Genomic DNA, 20,889 nt, shown 5'->3' on the forward strand with positions numbered 1-20,889 from the left:
TTTGTTTAAATTACTGAGAAATCTATGTTTTTTATTACAATTCCTGGGTCTCTCAGTCTTCCCTCTTCAGGTAACACTACAAATAATTATTTGCTCAATCTGAGTTTAAATTAATTGTCATTGCTTTTTCAAGGGGATAGAATGCTCTGTGAAAAGATGACTTCACAAGGAAGGCAAAAGCTTACTTGGATTTGTGGGTGTCTGGCATTCCAATGACCTGAGATATTTGGGTGACAATTTGCAGGTAAAGTAATTGAAATTTCTAATTATCATTAAAACAGTCACTAGAGAAAAAAAAAAAAAAAGCTAAAAAGAAATTCCAAACCAGACTGCAGTAACTTCAACTGAATAAATTCAACCTGTCTGAAAGCAGCACAAGAGGCATTAATACTTCAGCCTATATTGCTGCATGAAAAACCTTTTCCTGCAGTTTTTGAAGTGCTTTGATACTCGCATGGTACTCCCTAATGAATTCAAAAGTATTGCAGAAATCTTTGTAACAATATTGCTACAATCCATTTCAGAAATTTAAGAACTATTAACTGTGAAAAGTCTAGAACTAAAGAATGAAAATGCAGTTATCAGCCTAAATGTAGGGGTTTAGGATAACAAAGAGCTTCAAATACCTACTTGAAATCAGGGTTTTTTTCTTTAGTATAAATATAAACAGCTGTCTGAATGAATATGAATCTACCTTTAGTCAGCCCAGCATTAAAAATTTACAGTACACAAATAATGAAATAATTTTAAGTATAAATAAATAGAAATACAAAACTCTCCTCCCATATTTGCCTAACTACCCTTGTACTTTCAAAAAATTAACAAACCATGCAAAGCATGATTCTGCAAATTAATCCTTTAAGGCAAAAAAACCCAAACAAAACCATCTTTGACTTGTTTTATTTTATTAGGAGAACAGCTTATTCAAAGTTAACAGTGCTGAACACTCTGTTCCTCATGCAAGAAGTATATTTAGTTTTAATCACTTTCTAACTACCTCTACTCAGAAACAGTGTGGGATTTTTGTATTTGCAGGGCAGAGCATTTAACTCAAGCCTTCTCTCCAGTGTGGCACAATCAGAATGTTCTGAACAGCTGGTTAGGAAGATAGCCAAGATGCAAGAAAGATGTCTGAGCCTCCTTTTCAAGGGCAGCCAACTCTTGTACTGTAGGTGCCAGAATATCCACATGGCCTTTATACAGTCCACCTGCCAAAAGAGACACAATCTAAATTATGTGTTCAAAGCCATTTTTCAGCAGAACTAACAATGCCCAACCACAGTCATTCAGAGAGTGAATTACGTTACTTAAAAAAAAAAAAGCACAAAAAAACCAGAACCAGGTATACACATACTCTTGTCACTTGCAACCCATAGGCTGCATGTAACAAATGCAGAAGATAGCGAAGAGCTAGCAGCTTTTTATAATCCATTTATTTATAATCTATTTTTTTTTATTTATAGTCTATTATTCTGTAGTGACACAGGAGACAACCAGGAAACTGAGCACTGCATAGCAAGGGAACTTGAGAGAAGTTCATTCTTACCACCTAGAGCTCTTTTCTGCCCATATGTAACTTTCCCATCAAAATCATCCACTGGTACTTTTATGTCTGGTTCAACTTGGGCAATAGTGCAGTTTAAGTGTTCTTCAATCTCCCCCAGCAACTAAGAGGAAAAAAAACCAAGAAGTCTTTAAGTACTCTTATGGTCCAAGACCAGTCCAGCTAGTGTTCTGAACAGCCACATTTGAGTAGTTTGAACAGGAATGGTACAGAAAACAATTTGGTCACAGATACAGAAGACTAACACATTTTTATTAGCTCAGACTACACAAGTTCATTTCCAATTTCAGTATGGTTTTACCCAATCTAGAAGTCTTCATTTCATAAACTACCCCCTACTTGTACGAATGAGGCTACCTGATAATAGAGCTCATAGTCCAAGCTTTTTTCATCACAGATTAGGTGTATTTGCCCTTCTTTATTAGAGAAAGAAGTGTTGCTTTTTAACAGGCACTCATGGCTGATATATAGAAATCCCCATGAAAATCTACTTAAGTGACAAACTGTTTCCAGGTTAGAGAAACAAGTTTTAAGTGACAGTTTTGCAACAAACCATCTAAACACAAGTATATAATTAACATCCTCTAAATCTTAACAGACTTTGATTAGGAAGACTCCAACAACATTGGCTGGGAATATTAAAGTAAGTTTTTATAATTAAACTATTTAGAGAACATATAACTTGAAAAGACTTCCAATTTCTTCTTTAAATGGAATCAAAGGTTATAAACACCCTAAGACTAGATTTGTACTTCAACTACACACCTGAGACAATATTTTTTTTCTGAGTCTTTTAGAGGAATTGGGGAACATTTAAGCAAAATGCTTACCTGCATCTCATTGTACCATATGGTACAACCTCCTTCTTCCTTCAGCCTAGTGTTATAACACCCTTTTCCACGACTACTGCATACATGGTACCAAACCTAGAAATAATGCAAAATGACCTCTAAACTTCATGAAATACTTTAGTAAATTCATTTTGACTAACTATAGCATGAAAAAGAATTCAGGAATCTGTTTAAGTTTTCCTTCAATTAAGCAGGGACAAAAAAGCAGTTTTTCAACGCAGGATAAGAAGGTCAGATAGCAGCTGGGGACAACCTCAGGTAAATAATGTCTGCTCATCTTTGCTTTGGTGTATAATTACCTTTTCTTTTTCTTTTGCCACAAGGGAGATTGCCAAACCCATCCTGAAATATTAGGAGACAAGGGAGGGAGAAATGTATTTCAGTAACTATTGCCACCTTGTGAAACAACAACAAAAAAATATCAAGAACACCTGGTGACTGCTCTGAACACACACGTACCTCTCGGCTCTGCCGACTCTCCCGATTCGATGAACGTAGTTCTGTTTTTCATCAGGGAGCGTCACGTTGATAACTGTGTAACACAGACACAGTTCACAGAGAACACAATTTTTTTTTAAATGTATGAGCCAAGGTCAGAGATCAGACACCTAAAATATTATTTTGATTGCTGCAATTCCTGTCCTTAGCCTATGTACATACTTTATAGTCTATTACAACAGTTACAGGTGTAACCTGCAATAAAGGCTCTCACTCTCAAACCGCTTTCTCCCTGATCACTTTTTGGCAAGAATGAAAAACCAAATTAACAATTTCCAAAAATGCAGAACATCATCAAGTACTTGAGAACTTATGGTGAACAATCAAATTAAATATTGCCTAGTTTAAGCCTTTAACATCTACATCTCCTAAAATTATGCTACAGGTCATATATTTATTTTAACTACTGGACAGGACTGCCAATATATTGAAGCTCCAGTGCAATTCAACAGGTTAAGTTTAAAAAACTATGTCTTACCATATGGAACACCATGAATATCGATTCCTCTAGCAGCAACATCTGTGCAGATCAAGAAACGGACATCCCCTCTCTGCAAAAACAGAGCTTTAATGAAGTGTTGTGCTAAATTCAGCAAGCAAAATACCAAGCAATGAAATCACAGTCCTTCACACTTAACTTCACCTTGAAACATCTCTGTACATTTAGGAACACTTCAAATAAAACATGAATAGCTTGGTGAATTTACATCCTTGTTTCTTTCCCCAGCACCATAAGGCAAAAAAAAAAAATCAACAAATGGCTTAACCAAAACTAAAGTGTAATATTTTAACTTCTTTTTTTAAGTAACCAAGTACTAAAGACTTGAAAAACCAGTGTAATTACTACAGAGTTTAAAGTTCGGTTTTTATTTCAAAGTTAGCCTACTATCTTCTGAATTCAAACTCACAAAGGTAATACTGATTACCAGTACAGACTTCCACCTACAGAAAATGTGCCTTACAATTTCAAGAAGTGGGACATAAAGCATTTGAGTGCAATTTAATTTAAATGGAGAACTAGGAACACAAATTAACACATTAATTCAGATATTGGGAGGTGAGGAAAAAGCCTTCAAGAATCTGCTGCATCACCTTAAATCTTTCCAGGTTTTGCTTTCTTTCTTGAGGTTTTCTATCACCATGCAGACAGACACATGAGAACTGATGTCCCTTCCTATCAGGGCCTGAAAGAATTTATATGCATTAATAATGTCACATATAAGCCATGACACAGAACCACACCGAACTGGAAAAGAGTTTGAGGCATTGAGGTGGAAAAAACACCAAAGACAAGTAGTTAAACACTCTTTCTCCCTCCTCCCAAGAGCACATCTGTACAGGCATTTTTCCTTACTTCTTCCTGCTCTAAATTTTCCCATTTCTACAAATGTTCATCTTCATCTTTCTCCTCACACATCCCTTTCACCGTTCCTATGTTTTCTTTCACATTTCTCCTTCTACATCTTCTTAAGTGTGAACATCTCTTCCCATGTCTCTTGCCCTTATCAGCTATCAATTTTACTAGTACGTTTCAGCAAAGGCACCACGTATTTTCTCACTAGCTCAAATTTTGGTGCATGATGTTCCATCCATTCCGGAACTATCTGGAAGAGGCCATTCCAGAACTATCTGGAAGAGGTTCATTGCTTGCTTTCACAAAGGGCACCCCTGCAGGTGTCTGCTACACAACTCTGAATTTTATGCCCAGTGAGTATGTAAAAAGCAGAAGCACAGTTTTCTTTATGCTGTGTCCCAGTACTGGTGACCTCTATCATACAAATTTGGTGTTGAAAAAACCCAGAAGTGAGAAAAGTGAGGTGAGTAAGGCTGACATGAGAACATTACCTCCACCCTGTTGGATGAAGTATTGCTCCATATTATCACAGTCTATTTTAGTCCTGCAGAAGATAATGGCTTGATCCATCTTGTGCTCTTTGATTGCTCGAACAGTGTATTCTCCTTTTAGAATTTTAATAGCTTCAGACCACATTTCTAAATAAAAATAAAGAAGTTTTTTCACTCAAATTATTTAAAAACATGAAGAACCTTTGAACTGCATGTCTTTGAAATTCCCTAGCCTTCAAGTAGACAGTCAAACTTTTATTATTAGAGCAAGTAACTAAACCTTCAGTTTCTACCTCTCCCTTCCACACCCCTCTGCTGCAAGATGATACAATACAGGAAGAATAGAAGTATTCGGAAGTTTCAGGTTTCTTGCACACACCAACAAACACTTGTCTACAAATCTGCAAAATATATATTCAAGTCTCTTTCCCACTTCCCAGTTACAGAAACACATTTCTCTTCAAGACTATGAGAATGTAGAAATAAAATTTTGGAGGAACATGACTCAAGGCCAGTACCTACAATTTACCTTTAATTACTGAAGACATTTAGAAAAATGTCATTATTTCTTAGTGTTGCTCATTACCTGGAGTGTTAGCGCCAGGTCGTGTATTGTCTTTTGCATGTACTTCATCAGTCTAGAAAAACACAAACAAAAAAGCCCCCTAAGTCAGTAGTCCACTCTCACAGAGAAATACTTAACTCCATTAACTTGTAACTAGAGAGAAACAAAAGTTTAGAAGTAATCTCAGCATTCTGTTCTCCCACCAGCCATGTTTACCTACCTTTAGCTAAAGGAAAGTCTTGTATTTAAGAATACAAAACTTATTCTTAAAAAAGGGCAATAAAACTATTTATATAGACACTGGATAGGAAATACCTTGGAACAAAGTGAAGAATTAAAACCATTCAAAACTTGAATTAAAAGACATTGTAAAATATGGTTATATCACACAAATAGTAATTCCTTATCTTTTCCCCAAAGCTAGGCTGAATCAGATATAAACTTAAAATCCAAAAGAAACAAACTCAGACTTAATGAAAAGGTACTAACACACATGACAAACAGAGGTTCCAAAGATGAAGAGAGATGAAGAAAACTTACAGATTTGTAACTGCATCAGAGCTGCCAAGAACAAAACATGGTTCCAGGTTATTCAGAACTTAAATACTGAAAACCTGAACAACCAACACCTTCTCACATGAATAGGTGTTAGATGAATGTAGAATCTGGAATCTCAAATGCAGTCTGATATGAAATTCATTCCTGTAAAAACTGCCCATCTCACATGGGTTGAGGCCAGAACCACCTGATAGAATGATCCATCTTGGCAGGTTTATTCTCTCCTGCCAAGTCAGATACTAAGTACAGTTAGGCCACGGACTGTTAGCTGTGAAATAGCACAATGACATTGTTCTCTAGTGCAAATCAGACTGTTACTCTATCATGCTCTTCCTCAGTCATGTTTGTAACACTGAGCTGTTATGACACTGCTGATATGATGCTGACTACCATGGAACAAACCATTTCAGGTTAAGCTATTCCAAGAGCCAGCAAAAGATTCTTCAATATTAGGCCCCTGTTCTGAAGGTTAAATAAATAACCTCAATTTTCACTTACTCTGATATGATTCTTGCCGAGCCTTTCCCAGAGTTTATCAGTTTTTGGATTTACAGGCACAACTACATGGTGTACAGTTTCAGGGACAGAATCTTCTCCTTTCAAATCAACCCAGGTGGGAAAATGCATGATTTTTTCAGATAGTTTTTTCACGTCAAAAGAATGCAGTGTTGCAGAGCACACAATCACCTGAAAAGAAAAGAGTCATAAGGATACCACTGAAGAGAAGATCCTCCCAGTCCAAAAAGCTGGGAGTAGAACTGGATGAATGTTATGTAGCTGAATAGCATAATGTAGCAAAACAAAGTGTCTGGATTTCCTCATCACAGGAACCACCCAGTTGGCAAGAGTCAGGACACAAAATAAGTTGCTTAACTATTCTGTTACAGAGAACCCAAAAATTAGTAGGAAGAATGCAAAACTATTGAAAGTTGATGAATCAAGATTATTACTACATTAAAAATCAAAGTATGTGTTCAGTCATGTTTGCTAGATTTATACATAAATAATTCAAATTAAACTGAAAACTCCTGAACACTAGGCTTCAACATCTAGAATGCTACGAGTATTTTCACAGGCAATTACTGAACTCACTGAACACATGTTAGTTTTGGACAAGAGCTTTTGGGAACTCCAAAGAAACATGCTAAATGCCAAATAATAGTCAACAACTGAAAGCAGAGCACACCACACACCCCCAAAATATTTAAGCAAATAAAACAAACAAAAAAACTCCCACAACAATAAGAACCCAAATCACAAATGTTTTATACCTGAAGTCTCTTTCCATCTGAGGTTATCTGAGGAATTTGACTATGGATCCTGTTTATGAAATCTGAATAACCTTGGAGGAGAAGGCCATCCTGTGTTGGGATGAAATAAAAGAGATTAAGCTGCAAATCTTCTCTCTCATTGCTCAGTCTTTACACTTGAGTTAGACAAGCAATACACTTCTAGTCTCAGAAGTTCTTGCTTTTGATTAGCTGGACAGGTCAATGCATGGCAGGGATTTTATTACCAAGGAGAAAAAAACCCACTAAAGACGTGGAGCACTTACATTACAGCTGCTGAATGTAGAAGCTCAGCAGCTACTACTAGCTAACACCCCAAGACATTTGATCTTGGTGAACATTCAGATGTACTACAACAGATCAGCAAGACGCCCTTGAGATGCCCTTATTTTACAGTATATTGAGTATAACATTCCCTGGCTTCAAGACCTGCTGGGTTAACTAACATTTATATTTTGTCTTTGTCTTTCAAGATCCCTGCAGTGGCAGGAACGAACTTCAGTACCTTGTATATATAATTTGAAATACATTTTTCTATCAGAAAAATTCCAAACATTTAACAGAGAGGCTATGGGGGGGGCAAAGTAGGTTACTATGGTTGCAAACAATGAGAGGATTAAGGTAGAACAATCTATAGGTATCTAGCTGTTCCACTGAATTATCAAATACTATAGAACAATTATGTTTCACTTTTTTGCAAATATCATATTTCATTTAAAAACAGAATTTAAGCAGCACTTAGTTCTCTACATACAGCTTCATCCAGAACCAGGAATCTAACTTGAGATAAATTAATCTTCCCTGTTGAGACCAGGTCATCCAGCCTTCCAGGAGTTCCAACAACAATATCCACCTATGAAGTAGATAAAGAGCATGAGTTGGTCCTGTAACTAACTAGAGGAATTAAAAGTTTTATCTAGCTTAACATTATGAGACAATTATCAGTATAATGCTTTATTTTCTATTAATTATAACTTCATAAAATCCTAGAGTAATTTGAGTCTGGTAGTTCTCTTGAGATTATCTGGTCTCCACTCCCCACCTTCACATGCAAATTAAGGACAATTTCTAAGTTACTTTACATAGCTGCCTAATAAAATTTTCATTACCCTTCTGGAAAGGGATCCTACAACCTCCTCTCTGGGCAACCTGTATTTTGGTTCTATAGTCATTTCATTAGCAGAATCTACCTTGGGAAGTGCTGTTCCCCCTTTTTCCTTCCCTGAACCCCAAGCTGTGTAATTTTGTTATCAAAAGCCAACAAACAGATTTGTTTTTCACCTTTTTTGTTTTTCAAATTTTTCTCATGGTGGAAGGCTACGATGTCTATCAACAATAGAAATAACTTCAAATTTTGCCAGACAGAAAGGTTCACAATCAAGAATTAAGCATTCACATGGAAGTCGCATAATCTTCCAGTTCAAGTAGGCTTAACAGAAAATTTTTATTTTGGCAGCTAGAACCACTAGAAAATTTATCAATAGTGATGTGCTTTCACTTTCAAAAGTGAGTATTAAATAAAAAACATGGCCCTGTGACTGTGTTCTCTCTACAGTGTGACTGAATCAATTGTACATTCCATGCTGCTGAAACCAGACCACTTCCTTCTATGTAGGACTGGTTTGTAGTGTAGGTTCATCTTAATAACTGAAGACTATTTTTATTCAAAAAAACAGGACAGAAGTTAATAGGAAAACTGTCTTGTTGGTTAAGGACAAATGGCAAACAATAACATCTTTATTTTAAGATCTTCAGGAGTACTCAGGCTTCAACAGAACTTGACTAAGTAGTATAGGTACTTGTACTGACGTGGAAATAAAGGAACAACCGCTAGACTGGTGCAACATGAGCTTCCTAGCAGCTGTACAATTTCTTTTTAACATTCTTAATGCTTAAGAGTAGTCTTAATGTTCTCTTTTTTATGTTTGTTACTATTGCATAAGTTACCACCATTAATATCCTCTAGCAACATCATAAATTACTTGGAACCCAAACTAAACAATCATATGAAAAAAATACAACTTACACCTTGCTCCAGTACGGAGAGTTGATCTCTTGCAGCAACTCCACCAATAATAAGCAGTTCCCTAAAATTACATCAATATATTTGACATTTACCCATTTATTATATTCAGAAGGTACACTTAGAATCAGTCTTCAGACAGATGTTTTTATCAATAGTTGACAATTAACAGCTCTAAACAGTAATTTCAAGAACAAAATAATAGAAAAAAGTTCATTTTGAAACTCATCCTTTCACATGTAGTGTGCTTCAGTTCAAGTGAAAACTTTGTTAGCAAACTGTATTTGAATGTGATTACTTTATCACTGTTGTATTAAGCAAATTAGCACCTTAACAATTTTAATCTTACAAAAAATGTTTCTTAAAAATCCCAACAATAATGAAACTTAGTCCAGCAAAGTTTCCTGTGTCCTTGAAAGTTAGGAATGCAAATAACACTAAACTAAATGAATTTTTCATTGTAGCTTGCCCATTCCTATTGTTTAGTCCCAGCAATTCTAGTAAATGAACTCTTTAAATAGACTGCAGTTTGGAATTGGGAAATGTTTAAGTTTCAGAAGCACAGTCAAAGCAGAGACAACTTAAACCCAAAGCAACTTATAGATTATTCATTTTTCAGAACGGCACCTCCACGATAATTTGTCCAGTAAGCACATTAATTAAAGAGAGCAGATCCTGTATGTAACTATTTGATGGAGATGAAAAACAAACAAAATGAGAGGGAAGAGGAAGATGGGGGTATAGAAAAACGTTTAGGAAAGAAGGGCAGTAAGCAGATAATGTTTTTAGTCAAGAAAAGCATGTGGAGTATCATACTAGTTATCATTGATAATTAAAAAAACCCCTACCCACCAATTGTATGAGAAAAGGCAGTCCACAGACAAAACATACCAAACCCCCCCAAGTGGCTGAACTGTAGTTGCATAGCCAGAAGTTTGGTTGGTAGCAGGTTATTACTGATATTATCAGCAGCACTGCAGATTATGGGTCACTTAGCTACAAACTGGAACCTACCCCCCCTCCCCCCATGAAGTTACAACCATAGAAAACACTATAAGTGCAACTAACAAGTTCACTATTACCTTAATTTGGGATTATCAACATATTTTTTGAACTGCTTCACATTGTTCAAAGTTTGTTCTGCCAGCTCTCTTGATGGTTCTACAATCAATGCTTTTGGGGCATTTGGAAGGTTCTGTGCTTGAACCACTTGTGCATTTCCTAAATGGGAAAAAAAAATCACCATTAAGACAAACTACATTCCTACTCTGGAATTTTTTACTGGAAATGGATCTATATTTTCTATTATTATTTAAAACCTAATAATTCTAAAAGCTCCATTGAAAGGTGATGTGATTGCTCTCTCAATTATGAGTAACTTCAGAATAATGATCAGAACTTACAAGTGGGTGTATTGGCCCATGCAGGATAACCCATTCTATTGAGGGGCATAAAGACCCACACATTTTTACGATAACACTGTTGAAAAACTTAGCTGGACTTGTTTTATCTGATGTACTTCCAAATTCAAAATATTAAAGACTATTGGTGGTTTAAGAGTAAGAAAATCAGGTATACTTTCAAAAAAGCATAAATATTTCTTCATTACTGCTGTATTTAAGATCTTTCTGATTGCAATTAAAGGGATCCAAAGATGCTCCATAACACAACCTGAATATAGAAACAAGAGAAGTTTGCAAAAATCTAACCTACCTGAGTGTTGTGATTTTACAACACTACCCTCAGGAGCCTTGCAAAGTCCAACATAGCCATCTTTTGGTGGAAACTTGAAATCTTCTTCACCAAAATTGAATTTCAATTCAGCATTCTAGGTTTCAACAAAGTTGTGTCATACACACAAATTCAAGAGACCACATAAAATGAGAAACAACTCAGTAATGAACAAAACATATCGATAAGGAGATGGGAGAAGAAAAGACTTTGCCTATCTCATACATTCCTCTTCCCCAAGTTGCTGGAACTTAAAAAAACACCCAACCAAACACACAGAAAAAAAACAACAAAAAAGCCAAAGAATTTTTTCTGAAGTTGTATATCCTCTCTAACCACTGAAAGGTTTTGCTAAAATCTCGACTGCTTGAGAGACAGACTCAAGAAGACTAACTCAGAAAGACACAGTACTGCCTTACAGTAATGTTAAGAGTTCAGAACAAATTAAACAGGCTATCTGACTTTCAAGCTATTTGTTTCTATTGGTCAAATGGCAGTATACTGAAGTTTAATACACACAACATAGCACTATTATTAGGAATTAGTTATCCATGCTATTCTATCTATAAATTTAAGATTAAAATTTGAATTTAAACATTTAGCTTAAATGGTACTCAAAGCTAACACACATACATGTTATTACTTCAGTAGTGAATACTGGTAAACCAATGAAAACTGACTTTACATGACAACTGCAGTAACTTAACTGGTTATGCATATTTTGTACCTAAGTAACTCATTAACAAACCCAGAAAAATTATAATAATCTTAGACATCTGCAATATTCCTGTTACCTTCAGTACACAAGCTGCAAAAAGTGCTTGGTTCCTTATATGTGGTGGGATTTCAAATGCAAGGCCAAGGTCCTTCCCTGAAAGTAGGGTTAGCTCAGTCAGACTCTGCAAGTGTGTTGCATTCCTCTCCCTCCCCCCCAGTGAAAGCATCCAAATAAAATTCCAAAGAAAGAGAATAAAACCTACCATTTTTGGAAAATTTTATTTGTCCTTTTTCTGTGTCTAGATAACACCCAATTGTATCATGCATAGTGAATTCCTGAAAAAAAACAAACAAACAAAAGGTTTGTGAAGCTAAGACATTTTCAATGCATGAAGATGACAGTGCTTATATTCTGTCAGCTTTTAGTTCTCTCACCTCTCCCTAACAAATGCTGATTTTTGAGAGAAGTTTTAAGCACGTTCAATCTATTTCAGTCAGACCGTTGTAAATAGAATACATTTTTGATTACAAATCTTCAGTAAACTGCCCAATTGAGCTTAGATATTTAAACATTTATTACCACGTTAAATTTAATTCAAAAACCAAACACAATGACAGTGATACATTTAAGTCATTTACCTGGAAGTAAGTCTGCATTATGGAAAAGCACATTAGTCACATATTTATTAGCCAATGTCAATCTAAGCTTAACACACCAAACATGACATCAGAAAACTGTATTTTAGGAATAATAAAAGACTAACTCTTGAAGATGATGCTATATGCATGTTATGTATACTTCAGTATCTTGAGATCTGCTAATTTTAGAGGTATTCAATAACATTTATATATTATTAAGTGCTTCTAATCAACAGCTCAAGAGTCTATGAAACAAGCTACAGTAGTCATAAAAGTTGCAGGTTTTATGACACTGAGTTATTATCAACACAAAGACTTGAGTTTCTGCTTTAATATTCATTTGTTTATGTTTAAACATCTCAATTTCACTGCTACACTACACAAAAACCATTACAGATATTCCCAGCAGACACTTCACAAGTGTACATTAAGGTAATGGCAAACTCAACTCAATAGCCAGAAGTAGTGCACTCTATGTCTCAGTAGCAATTAATAATGCATTTTGACAGATTACAGACTTGTGAAATTACTTCTATTTTAACTTCTAGTAAACAGAATACGATGCCCTCACTTGCATGTTCCCAGTGTGTACAGATGGGTTGATTTATTCAAGCTAAACACGAACTAAGTCAAAACAAATCTCAAGAGGTCAGTTAACTTTTAACCTGTAACACATAGCAAAATTTTAGCTTCTAAATAAGAGTCGATATAATTGCAGTATAACCACTATCATGTCTCAAGCTTATAACTGCTTTTGTTGAATCTTTTAATAAGCTTTTATGCAAAAACGCTTCAATGTTCCATTGGACTTTTGCCCAGTGAGCCTCCCTTCGCAGTGAGCAGTATTTCAAAAGACAGTTGATTGTAACAGCACAAAACTAACATGCAAAGCTTTTAATAATATTTCTACCAAATGCAATTCAAGCTTACCTCACCATAGCTGTCAAATTGCTTGTTGTGAGATTTCTTACCAGTGCCACCAAATCCAAAGCCAAATTTATCAGTGCCTGAAGACAAGACAATAGGCTTTTACCTTTTGGTTGACAGGTTATGCTTTTTCCTCTTGGTATTAGCAACTGAAATTTCCAACACTACCACATAAATTATACACAGTGCTAACTACAGATTTCTGACCTTGATGTACACCAAACTAGTACTTTTGCAGCAGTACATTTATTGATTTTACCAGTCCCCAGTAATCTTCATTAAAAAAAAAAAAAAAAAAAGACATAAAAGGCAGAAAGTCACAGAAGACAGGAAAACACTGCCACCATCAAAGACTTCCCCTTACAGGATGTAAAATACTTATACAAAATATTTTCAACTCTCCAATATTGCGGTCCTTTCTGAGGAGTCCATTCTCTGCAACACCAGAACAGGACTCCACCCATTCCATGTCAATATAAAAACTACCTATAGGTTCTTCAGAAGGAAACTCACCCAGATCTAGTGAAGCCTGCATGGTTGACCAACCAACTCTGCACAAGCCTTGGTCATGACAGGAAACTTCATAGTAGTATTTTCCTTAAAAAAAAAAAAAAAAGTTATCTAATACAATAAGCAAATTCATTAAGGTGGTTCAGTCTTGCTACTTCCAAGACCATACAAATCTAACATCCCAGTCCTGCTCAAAGTGTAATAAAATCCCCTACACTGTGTTTGTGTGAAAAAGTTGCGTGTATACCTATGCATGGAATGAGGAAAGAGCAGGCAAAAGAGATGAAGCACACACAGAGGTAGTGTGTGAAAGGCTCCAAAGGAGTGACAAGCAAGATAGTAGTGGTCCTACTGAATGCACAGGAACTGATAAACTCAAGACACAAGGTTCTGCAGAATCAGTACCACACCACCAGCATGCCCCAGCATCAACAGCTGCTTGTACCACTTGAAGAACATCCAGCTGGCTGTTACGTACACACAGACTACAGAATTACCTGCACACTCCAGTAAAGGAGACTGTTTAAGGTATTTCTGAACACACACACACACACACACACACACACACACACACATCCACCCAGAACTACTGGAGTATCAGGATGAATGTGCTTCTGAGTCAAGTGTTAGGGTTGCCTCTCAACTATTGCTACAACCACAGAACCATGAAATTTTTGCACATCTGTGTGAAGTCTGTGAGGAAACAAAGTACTGTGCATTTTTTTAGGAAATGGCTATGCACATTCTGATATTAGTTATGATTCTGCCCCCTGCAACTCAGTCTCCTATTGTGCCTGAAGATTTTTAGCTTTCTATGTATACTTCATGTATTTGTAGCTCAGTAGACCATTAAATGCCTAGGTATAACTTCCAGTACTTTTCCACCTCTCTTCACCACAGCGAACAAACTCTTCGATACATTCTTGAAGTTTTGTTTAGTCTTGCTTGTTAGTTTACCAAGGACATTTTATTTTGTACCACATATCTCAGACATAATAAAGGTAGAGTCAGAGGACCAGGGGGGAGGACTCCAATGGGGCAGAATTACCTAATCAACTGCTCCTCTAAGTGGGCCATATTGGCTGGATATTCTAACTGCCTGATCTTATAAAATTGTAGGAATCTAATTCAGGGCATGGTTTTCACCATATTGTGTACCTGAAGGCTTTCAAGTAAAGGTTTGCTTTTCTTTTAAGGTTGTTTGGAAAGGTATTGCTCTACTTCCAGGCATCACTATCAGGGAAAAGGTACAGGGACAACAAAACAGAGGTATTTGTCATTTCCAAGTCTTAAGCTACTAAATTTGGTCAGATGGATGGAAAGTTTCAACCATCTACATTACCAATGGCTGACTAGCAACTGAAACTCTTCTGGAAGAGTATTCAAAACACATCACTTGATGCATACCTTTAGTTACTCCTCTAGTTGCTCTGCATCCATGCCATTCTTTTATCTCTCTGCTTTGACAACACAAACCATCCGATCCAATTGCTGAAAATTACAAGACAGTTTTAGTTGAAGAAATTGCCCAACTGCTTTTAAAAGAAAACTTCATGCATTCTTTCCTCTAGTTTATTGTTTTTTTACCAAGCAAAAGTTCTCAAGTAAACAGCAGGACAACTCACCAAAAGCTGATCCTCTGTCATAGGGGTTCATTTGCCATTTATTGAGCACTAAGTTGGAAAGACAATAACAGAAGAAACGTTTAATCAACATAGCAAGCCTGAAAAAACTCCAGTTAGAAATTCAAATGGTTTCTACAGTGTTTGGCTTAATTTTCTGGGGAAATAGTTTTGTTCCTATGAAATTCATACAAGCTCAAATGAAGACCTACAATCTGAAGGAGGGGCAAAAATGCTTAATGCAAAGGTATTCTATGGAAGTTTAGATTATTCCATTAAGAACATAGATTAAGTTACTTAAAAATGCAACTGCAAACAATGAAGACTTTTATAAAGTCAGGCAGTTTCACACAACCACAATCAAATTCAGATAGAAAATATCCAAAACTATATGAAGAACAACAAATTTGAAATTTATTATTTGCCATTTCTGTTCCAAGCTTACATTAAAGTATTTTTCAGGCTGTACATTAAAATGTCATTACTAAGGAGCTAAGATATATGCACATAGAATTTCTGACTTCATTTTTCATATGCCCAACAATATGCTGTAATAAAATCTATACATGATTATAAAAAAAAACAGATGCCATTTTAATTAGGCTTACTGCATGTATTTGTGTATTCATATTACATTCTCTCAAGGAGGATTTAATTTTTATTTTTTTTAGTTGACTTTACTGTCACCAATATAGCAGTAGTTATAATGATGACAACTTCTATAACACCTTCAGAGAGTAGTTTGTGCAAATGCTGTTCACTTACATAAAACTCAGTCTTATCAGTACCACAGACTGGACATGGTTATTGGCTTTACAGTTCCAAGCTTAATTAAATGGATGCATAATAGACTCTCAAATACCGTGAGGATATTATCAAGGTTACAATCCATTCTATACAGCTGAGTTCCGGCCCTGTGCATTCCCTGCTCAGTTCAATGCTTACTAGAACAAACAAGATATCAATTACTCAATGCCAAACCTAGGCAGGTGCCAAAAGGAACACAGCAGCTCTACTCTGCACAGCAGAATTGAAAGATCCTACACTGTTATCTCAGCCACACAAAAATACGTTTGAGTCTAGAAGAGCTTTCTGCTCAAGCTCACTTAAGAGTCCCAAATCAACTCCACGGTGGTGAGCTGGTCGCACCTAATCCTGCAATAGAAAGGTATTTTTTAACTCCTTTTAAGGTGGACACCACTACCACTTCACATCTTGCAAGGCATTAACCTAGTATGGCTTTTAGAAGAACCTTGCAGAAAGCCAGGTGTGGATCAGCCAGCCTCAAGCTGAAAACAAGAGCATTACTAAGAGTCTGCAGTCATATGCACACCAGTTCTTCCCATGATTCCACCAGTAAATTTATATTCTCTGCTAATAAAACACTGATGATATTTACATTATCCCAAATTATGGAAAAAATACTTATCTAATGGCAGGATAACTTTACTTTTGAAAGTGACAAAATCAACACAAGTGAGCAGAGTTTTGAATTTAAGGAGTGCAACATATAAAAACTTACCTGCCCCTCCAGTTTTAATAGTGGCTTTTCCTTTCTTGCCTTCCATTTGATCCTTCAGTGTTTCATAAACAATCTGGATAACTGGAATGCTGAAAGCCTAAAATGAAATGTCACTTTCACTCCACAAGTTATGCACTTATTTCCAGCCTTGTTTTCGGCTGCAATACACACAGCCAGAAACACTGAAATACATTCCTACATATATGTTGGTAAAGATTATTACCAATAATGCTTAAACACATACAAACATTCTCTCTGCATATAGGAGACCACTTAAAGACTTTTACTTTCTGCTAATATAAATTTAATTACTTACACCAGTTTTTCCACTCCCAGTTTCAGCAGCCTGTAGGAAGAAAAATACAAGAGTTTTACCAGGACTGTAAGGACTGTTCTAGAATTCTGTTTTGATAAACTAAGTTTATTTTTTAGGAAGTATTATTTTGGTTTATAGAACAAAGAACACAGAGATCCATAAAAGACACGATGAACAAGGCATACTAATCTGATACTTTCAAGGTTATTGATACTGCAGCATTGGCTTGGGCAGTATCAGCCATGTTCCACACAGAGCTGTGTCAGGTATTTACAGCCAAAAGGAGAGCAGATGAGATCAGACAGCCCTCATTCATGTGGCAGTGCCTGTCAAGAAGTCAAAAAATAAAGCCTAATACTCCCAGCTTTCATCTGCAAGAACAGCTGGAAACACACTAGTAACTCAAAGAGGCTTTCACCTGAAGAATATACTTTCTATTGAAGTAGGACAAGAGAGCTAGTCTAACTATGGACCCGTCTGGAAAGAGCAAAATTCACCACACAAACAACAATTGAAAGACACAGGATTTCTAAGAATAGGGCTATCCTGCCTACATACCATAAGCACATCACCACCTCCTAAGATCAACGGGATGGATTCTGCTTGGATATCTGTAGGGAGACTACAGGAAAGAAGATATTAACACAAGGTAATGTTGTACATCAGCAGAAAAAGAACTTTTTACTTATACAGAAATTCACAGAAACCATGAGCATCTGCAAGATAAAGCAGGTAAAAACTGCTATTCCTCCTGGCTTGCAGTGGAGTCAGGTGCACCTTGGTAAGAGAGCTACATCTAACTTTTTACTGATATAGAAATTCACAGAAACCGTGAGCATCTGCAAGATAAAGCAGGTAACTGCTATTCCTCCTGGCTTGCAGTGGAGTCAGGTGCACCTTGGTAAGAGAGCTACATCTCATATCATCATGCTAAACTATTAAAAAAACCTTATTAACTAATATTCCTTGTCTTCTTTTCTTCAAATTAGTTTTTCTTTAAAGCCACCTACACTCATCTCATTTACATGATCCCTGTTCAAAACTGGAAAAAAAAGTAAAGATAAATAAACTCAAACAGCATTTTCAGACAATTACACCTAATTAATATTCATATGAGAAAAAATAAATACATTGTTTGCCCATACTGACAACTTTCTGAATGACAATTCAAAACAAACTCTGAAGTAAAAATATGGCCAAACAAGTAACCAAACACAAGAATAACAACTTTTTTAGAAGACTGATACACATCCACTCAGTTTGAAAAACACAATCATAGGCCACAGTCTGGAAAAAAAATGTACTAAACCAGCATAAATTATGTGAGAGTATTTAATCCAATAACCCCATGATACATATAAATACACCAGAGGCACAGAGCCTGTTGTGAAACAAAAGAAGTGAAGCATAAGCAGTCATGCTCTGCCTGTCCAAGTTTAAATGTTACTGCTGCAGTTACAGTTTGTATTCTTCAATCTTTCACACTACAGAGAAGCACATGAGATGCAATGATAGTAAAAGGAAAACACACATCCACTTTGCTTTAATGTGACAGCAGAGGTGCTTTAAGAAGCACGTCAAACATTGCTGAAAGGCAGATTAGAGTCTGCCACACTCCTACTTACAGCCAGTCCATCTCCTCCACTGCTTGAGCTATCTCAGGCATAACACCCATTTCTGTAAGACAAGCAAAACAGGATCAAGCACTGTTATTAACCTCACATTGCCCAAAGACTGCCAAGTGTCAACACTTCCAGCTACACACAGAACCATGGAAAACCACTCTTCTGGGCAACAGCATGTGCAGCCTTCACTCCAGCACCCACTGGTGGAGAATTCTCCCTTCCTCAGAGGCAGCTTTGAGAGCTGTCCCCACCCAGAGCAGAGTAAGTCAGGCACACACAGGGCAGGCACAGACAGAGCAGCAAAGCGAACACACTGGGAACAGAGCACCATTTCAAGGGCAAGGTACTTATCTTTGCACCTTTAAGGCAACTGCCTATGCAGACAATAGGGCAGACTGTTACTCACAAATATCCAACTTTCTCTACAGCTGGGGTGCAAACAGTAGAAAAAACCTGTATCCTATAGGGACTCTAGTTCACCAAATCTTGCCTGACAATAAGAAGACAAGGCATTGGTTTTGATAGTTATTAATTACATCCACTTTTAACAGTTTTTTTTCTTGGATACCCCTTCTGGCAAACGCATATCAAAGTCTGATGGTTGTACCTCAAAGACAAGATAAATATGGAGCAACATGCTGCTATGTTGATAAACAAATCCTCTGCATTTCAAAAGGAAAACAAAAGAAATCTGCAGCTATCCAATACAGACAAGAGTAAAGTGGATCCTAAGCAACCCAAATGCTAGTAGCACACCATCAAAATAACAATTTAGCTGTTGGTCATCTCTTTGGGTACATAAGGTTACTCTAAATCAATTCCTTCAGCTATAAACATGCACCTTTCCAAGCAGAGGTCTCACACACTGGCCTCTGCACTCCCACACGCTGGATTTCAGACACAGCATGCACATGCACACACACTGAGCTGGGCTGCTGCAGGGGGATGTGCACAGCCAAAAATTATTCTTCCACTTCCTATAATGCAAATACTGTAAGAAAAGTGTTTTATTTGTAATGTGATTGCAGGAAGCTTTACTATTTTCAAGTGCTGGACTCTAATCCTACAAAAGTAGACAATCCACACAAGCAACAAAATCAATAGCAATCAAAATCAATTCCTACTAATTCCAAGTTGGAAACAAATCCATACATATTTTTTCCATATGCTTCCAACTCACACAGTTTAATTCAATATAAGGCACAAGAATTTAATCAAACAATGACACCATGACATTTTCCTCAACTACATCCAAACTAACCCTGCTGCCTAGCATCCAAACTGACCACTAGTTCTCAGGACGAAGCTTCACCATTTTTCCCCCATCATAAGATGCAAAAAGTTCAGTTAAAGGGACAAATTAAAAACCCCATATACATTAAAACTTTACCGAACCGTGATCTTGGCTGGCTGCCTAGTTTTACAAACATCTACATGGGGAAGGGGACACAAAGATTGATGCTTCCTCCTTTAATAGTAAGCTTTTGGATTACAGTTTATATTATATACACATATATAGTTTATATAATATATAGCTTGCTAAACCGTATCACCAAGCAGAGCTTCTCTTACCAAAAGCCAGTTATTATGCACTGCTATACAGAGAACAGTTATGATAAACCTCCTATTACTTGAAACCAGTCAGCATGAGGAATGAGCCTAACTTTTAAGCAGTCCCTTTGCTAGATCCACATATGCAATAAAACCTGCAAAACCATTCCGATAACCACTTCTCACAGCCTACAGAAGCCCGAGGACACGGGGAGAAGCACCTACATCCCCCGCAGGCCTCACAACCTCCAGCCTGACATATGGTCAGCCACACACTACCGCAGGCCAGGCTGGAAGGGCGGCCGAGGAGCTCCCCCCGGCGCCGCAGGGAGCCCGGGAGCCGGCGGGCAGAGGCGAGAGGTCCCCTCAGGGCCGAGAGGCCGCAGCCCCCGCGCCACGTACCCGAGAACGCCGCCATCTTCGCCCCGGGAGCGCCGCGAGCAGCGCAGAGCGCAGGCGCAAAGCCCGGCCGCCGCTTTATGAGGCCGGGCGGGCGCAGGAGCCGCCGCGCCGCGCGTTCCGGCCCGGCCCGTGAG

The 20,889-nt window shown here is 37.1% G+C and overlaps 1 protein-coding gene across 1 annotated transcript; it reads right to left on the bottom strand.

Annotated features, from left to right (window-relative positions):
• Window positions 1-885: 885 nt before the first annotated feature.
• DDX1 (DEAD-box helicase 1) lies at window positions 886-20,796 on the bottom strand. The gene is made up of 26 exons (XM_041421195.1): window positions 20,756-20,796; window positions 18,803-18,854; window positions 17,736-17,799; window positions 17,178-17,207; window positions 16,862-16,958; window positions 15,343-15,390; window positions 15,125-15,208; window positions 13,721-13,804; window positions 13,211-13,287; window positions 11,905-11,977; window positions 11,719-11,795; window positions 10,907-11,021; window positions 10,276-10,414; window positions 9,197-9,257; window positions 7,925-8,023; window positions 7,153-7,242; window positions 6,380-6,568; window positions 5,345-5,396; window positions 4,759-4,905; window positions 4,006-4,097; window positions 3,392-3,464; window positions 2,875-2,947; window positions 2,715-2,757; window positions 2,395-2,490; window positions 1,547-1,667; window positions 886-1,208 (listed from the first exon to the last, which is right to left on the bottom strand). Exons 1-26 carry the CDS (start codon window positions 20,769-20,771, stop codon window positions 1,078-1,080), a joined length of 2,223 nt encoding a protein of 740 aa, XP_041277129.1. The 5' UTR covers window positions 20,772-20,796; the 3' UTR covers window positions 886-1,077.
• Window positions 20,797-20,889: the final 93 nt, after the last annotated feature.

This window comes from Onychostruthus taczanowskii, unplaced genomic scaffold (genome assembly GCF_017590055.1).
Source record: "Onychostruthus taczanowskii isolate IOZ18803 unplaced genomic scaffold, ASM1759005v1 scaffold11, whole genome shotgun sequence".
NCBI classification, from domain to species: domain Eukaryota; kingdom Metazoa; phylum Chordata; class Aves; order Passeriformes; family Passeridae; genus Onychostruthus; species Onychostruthus taczanowskii.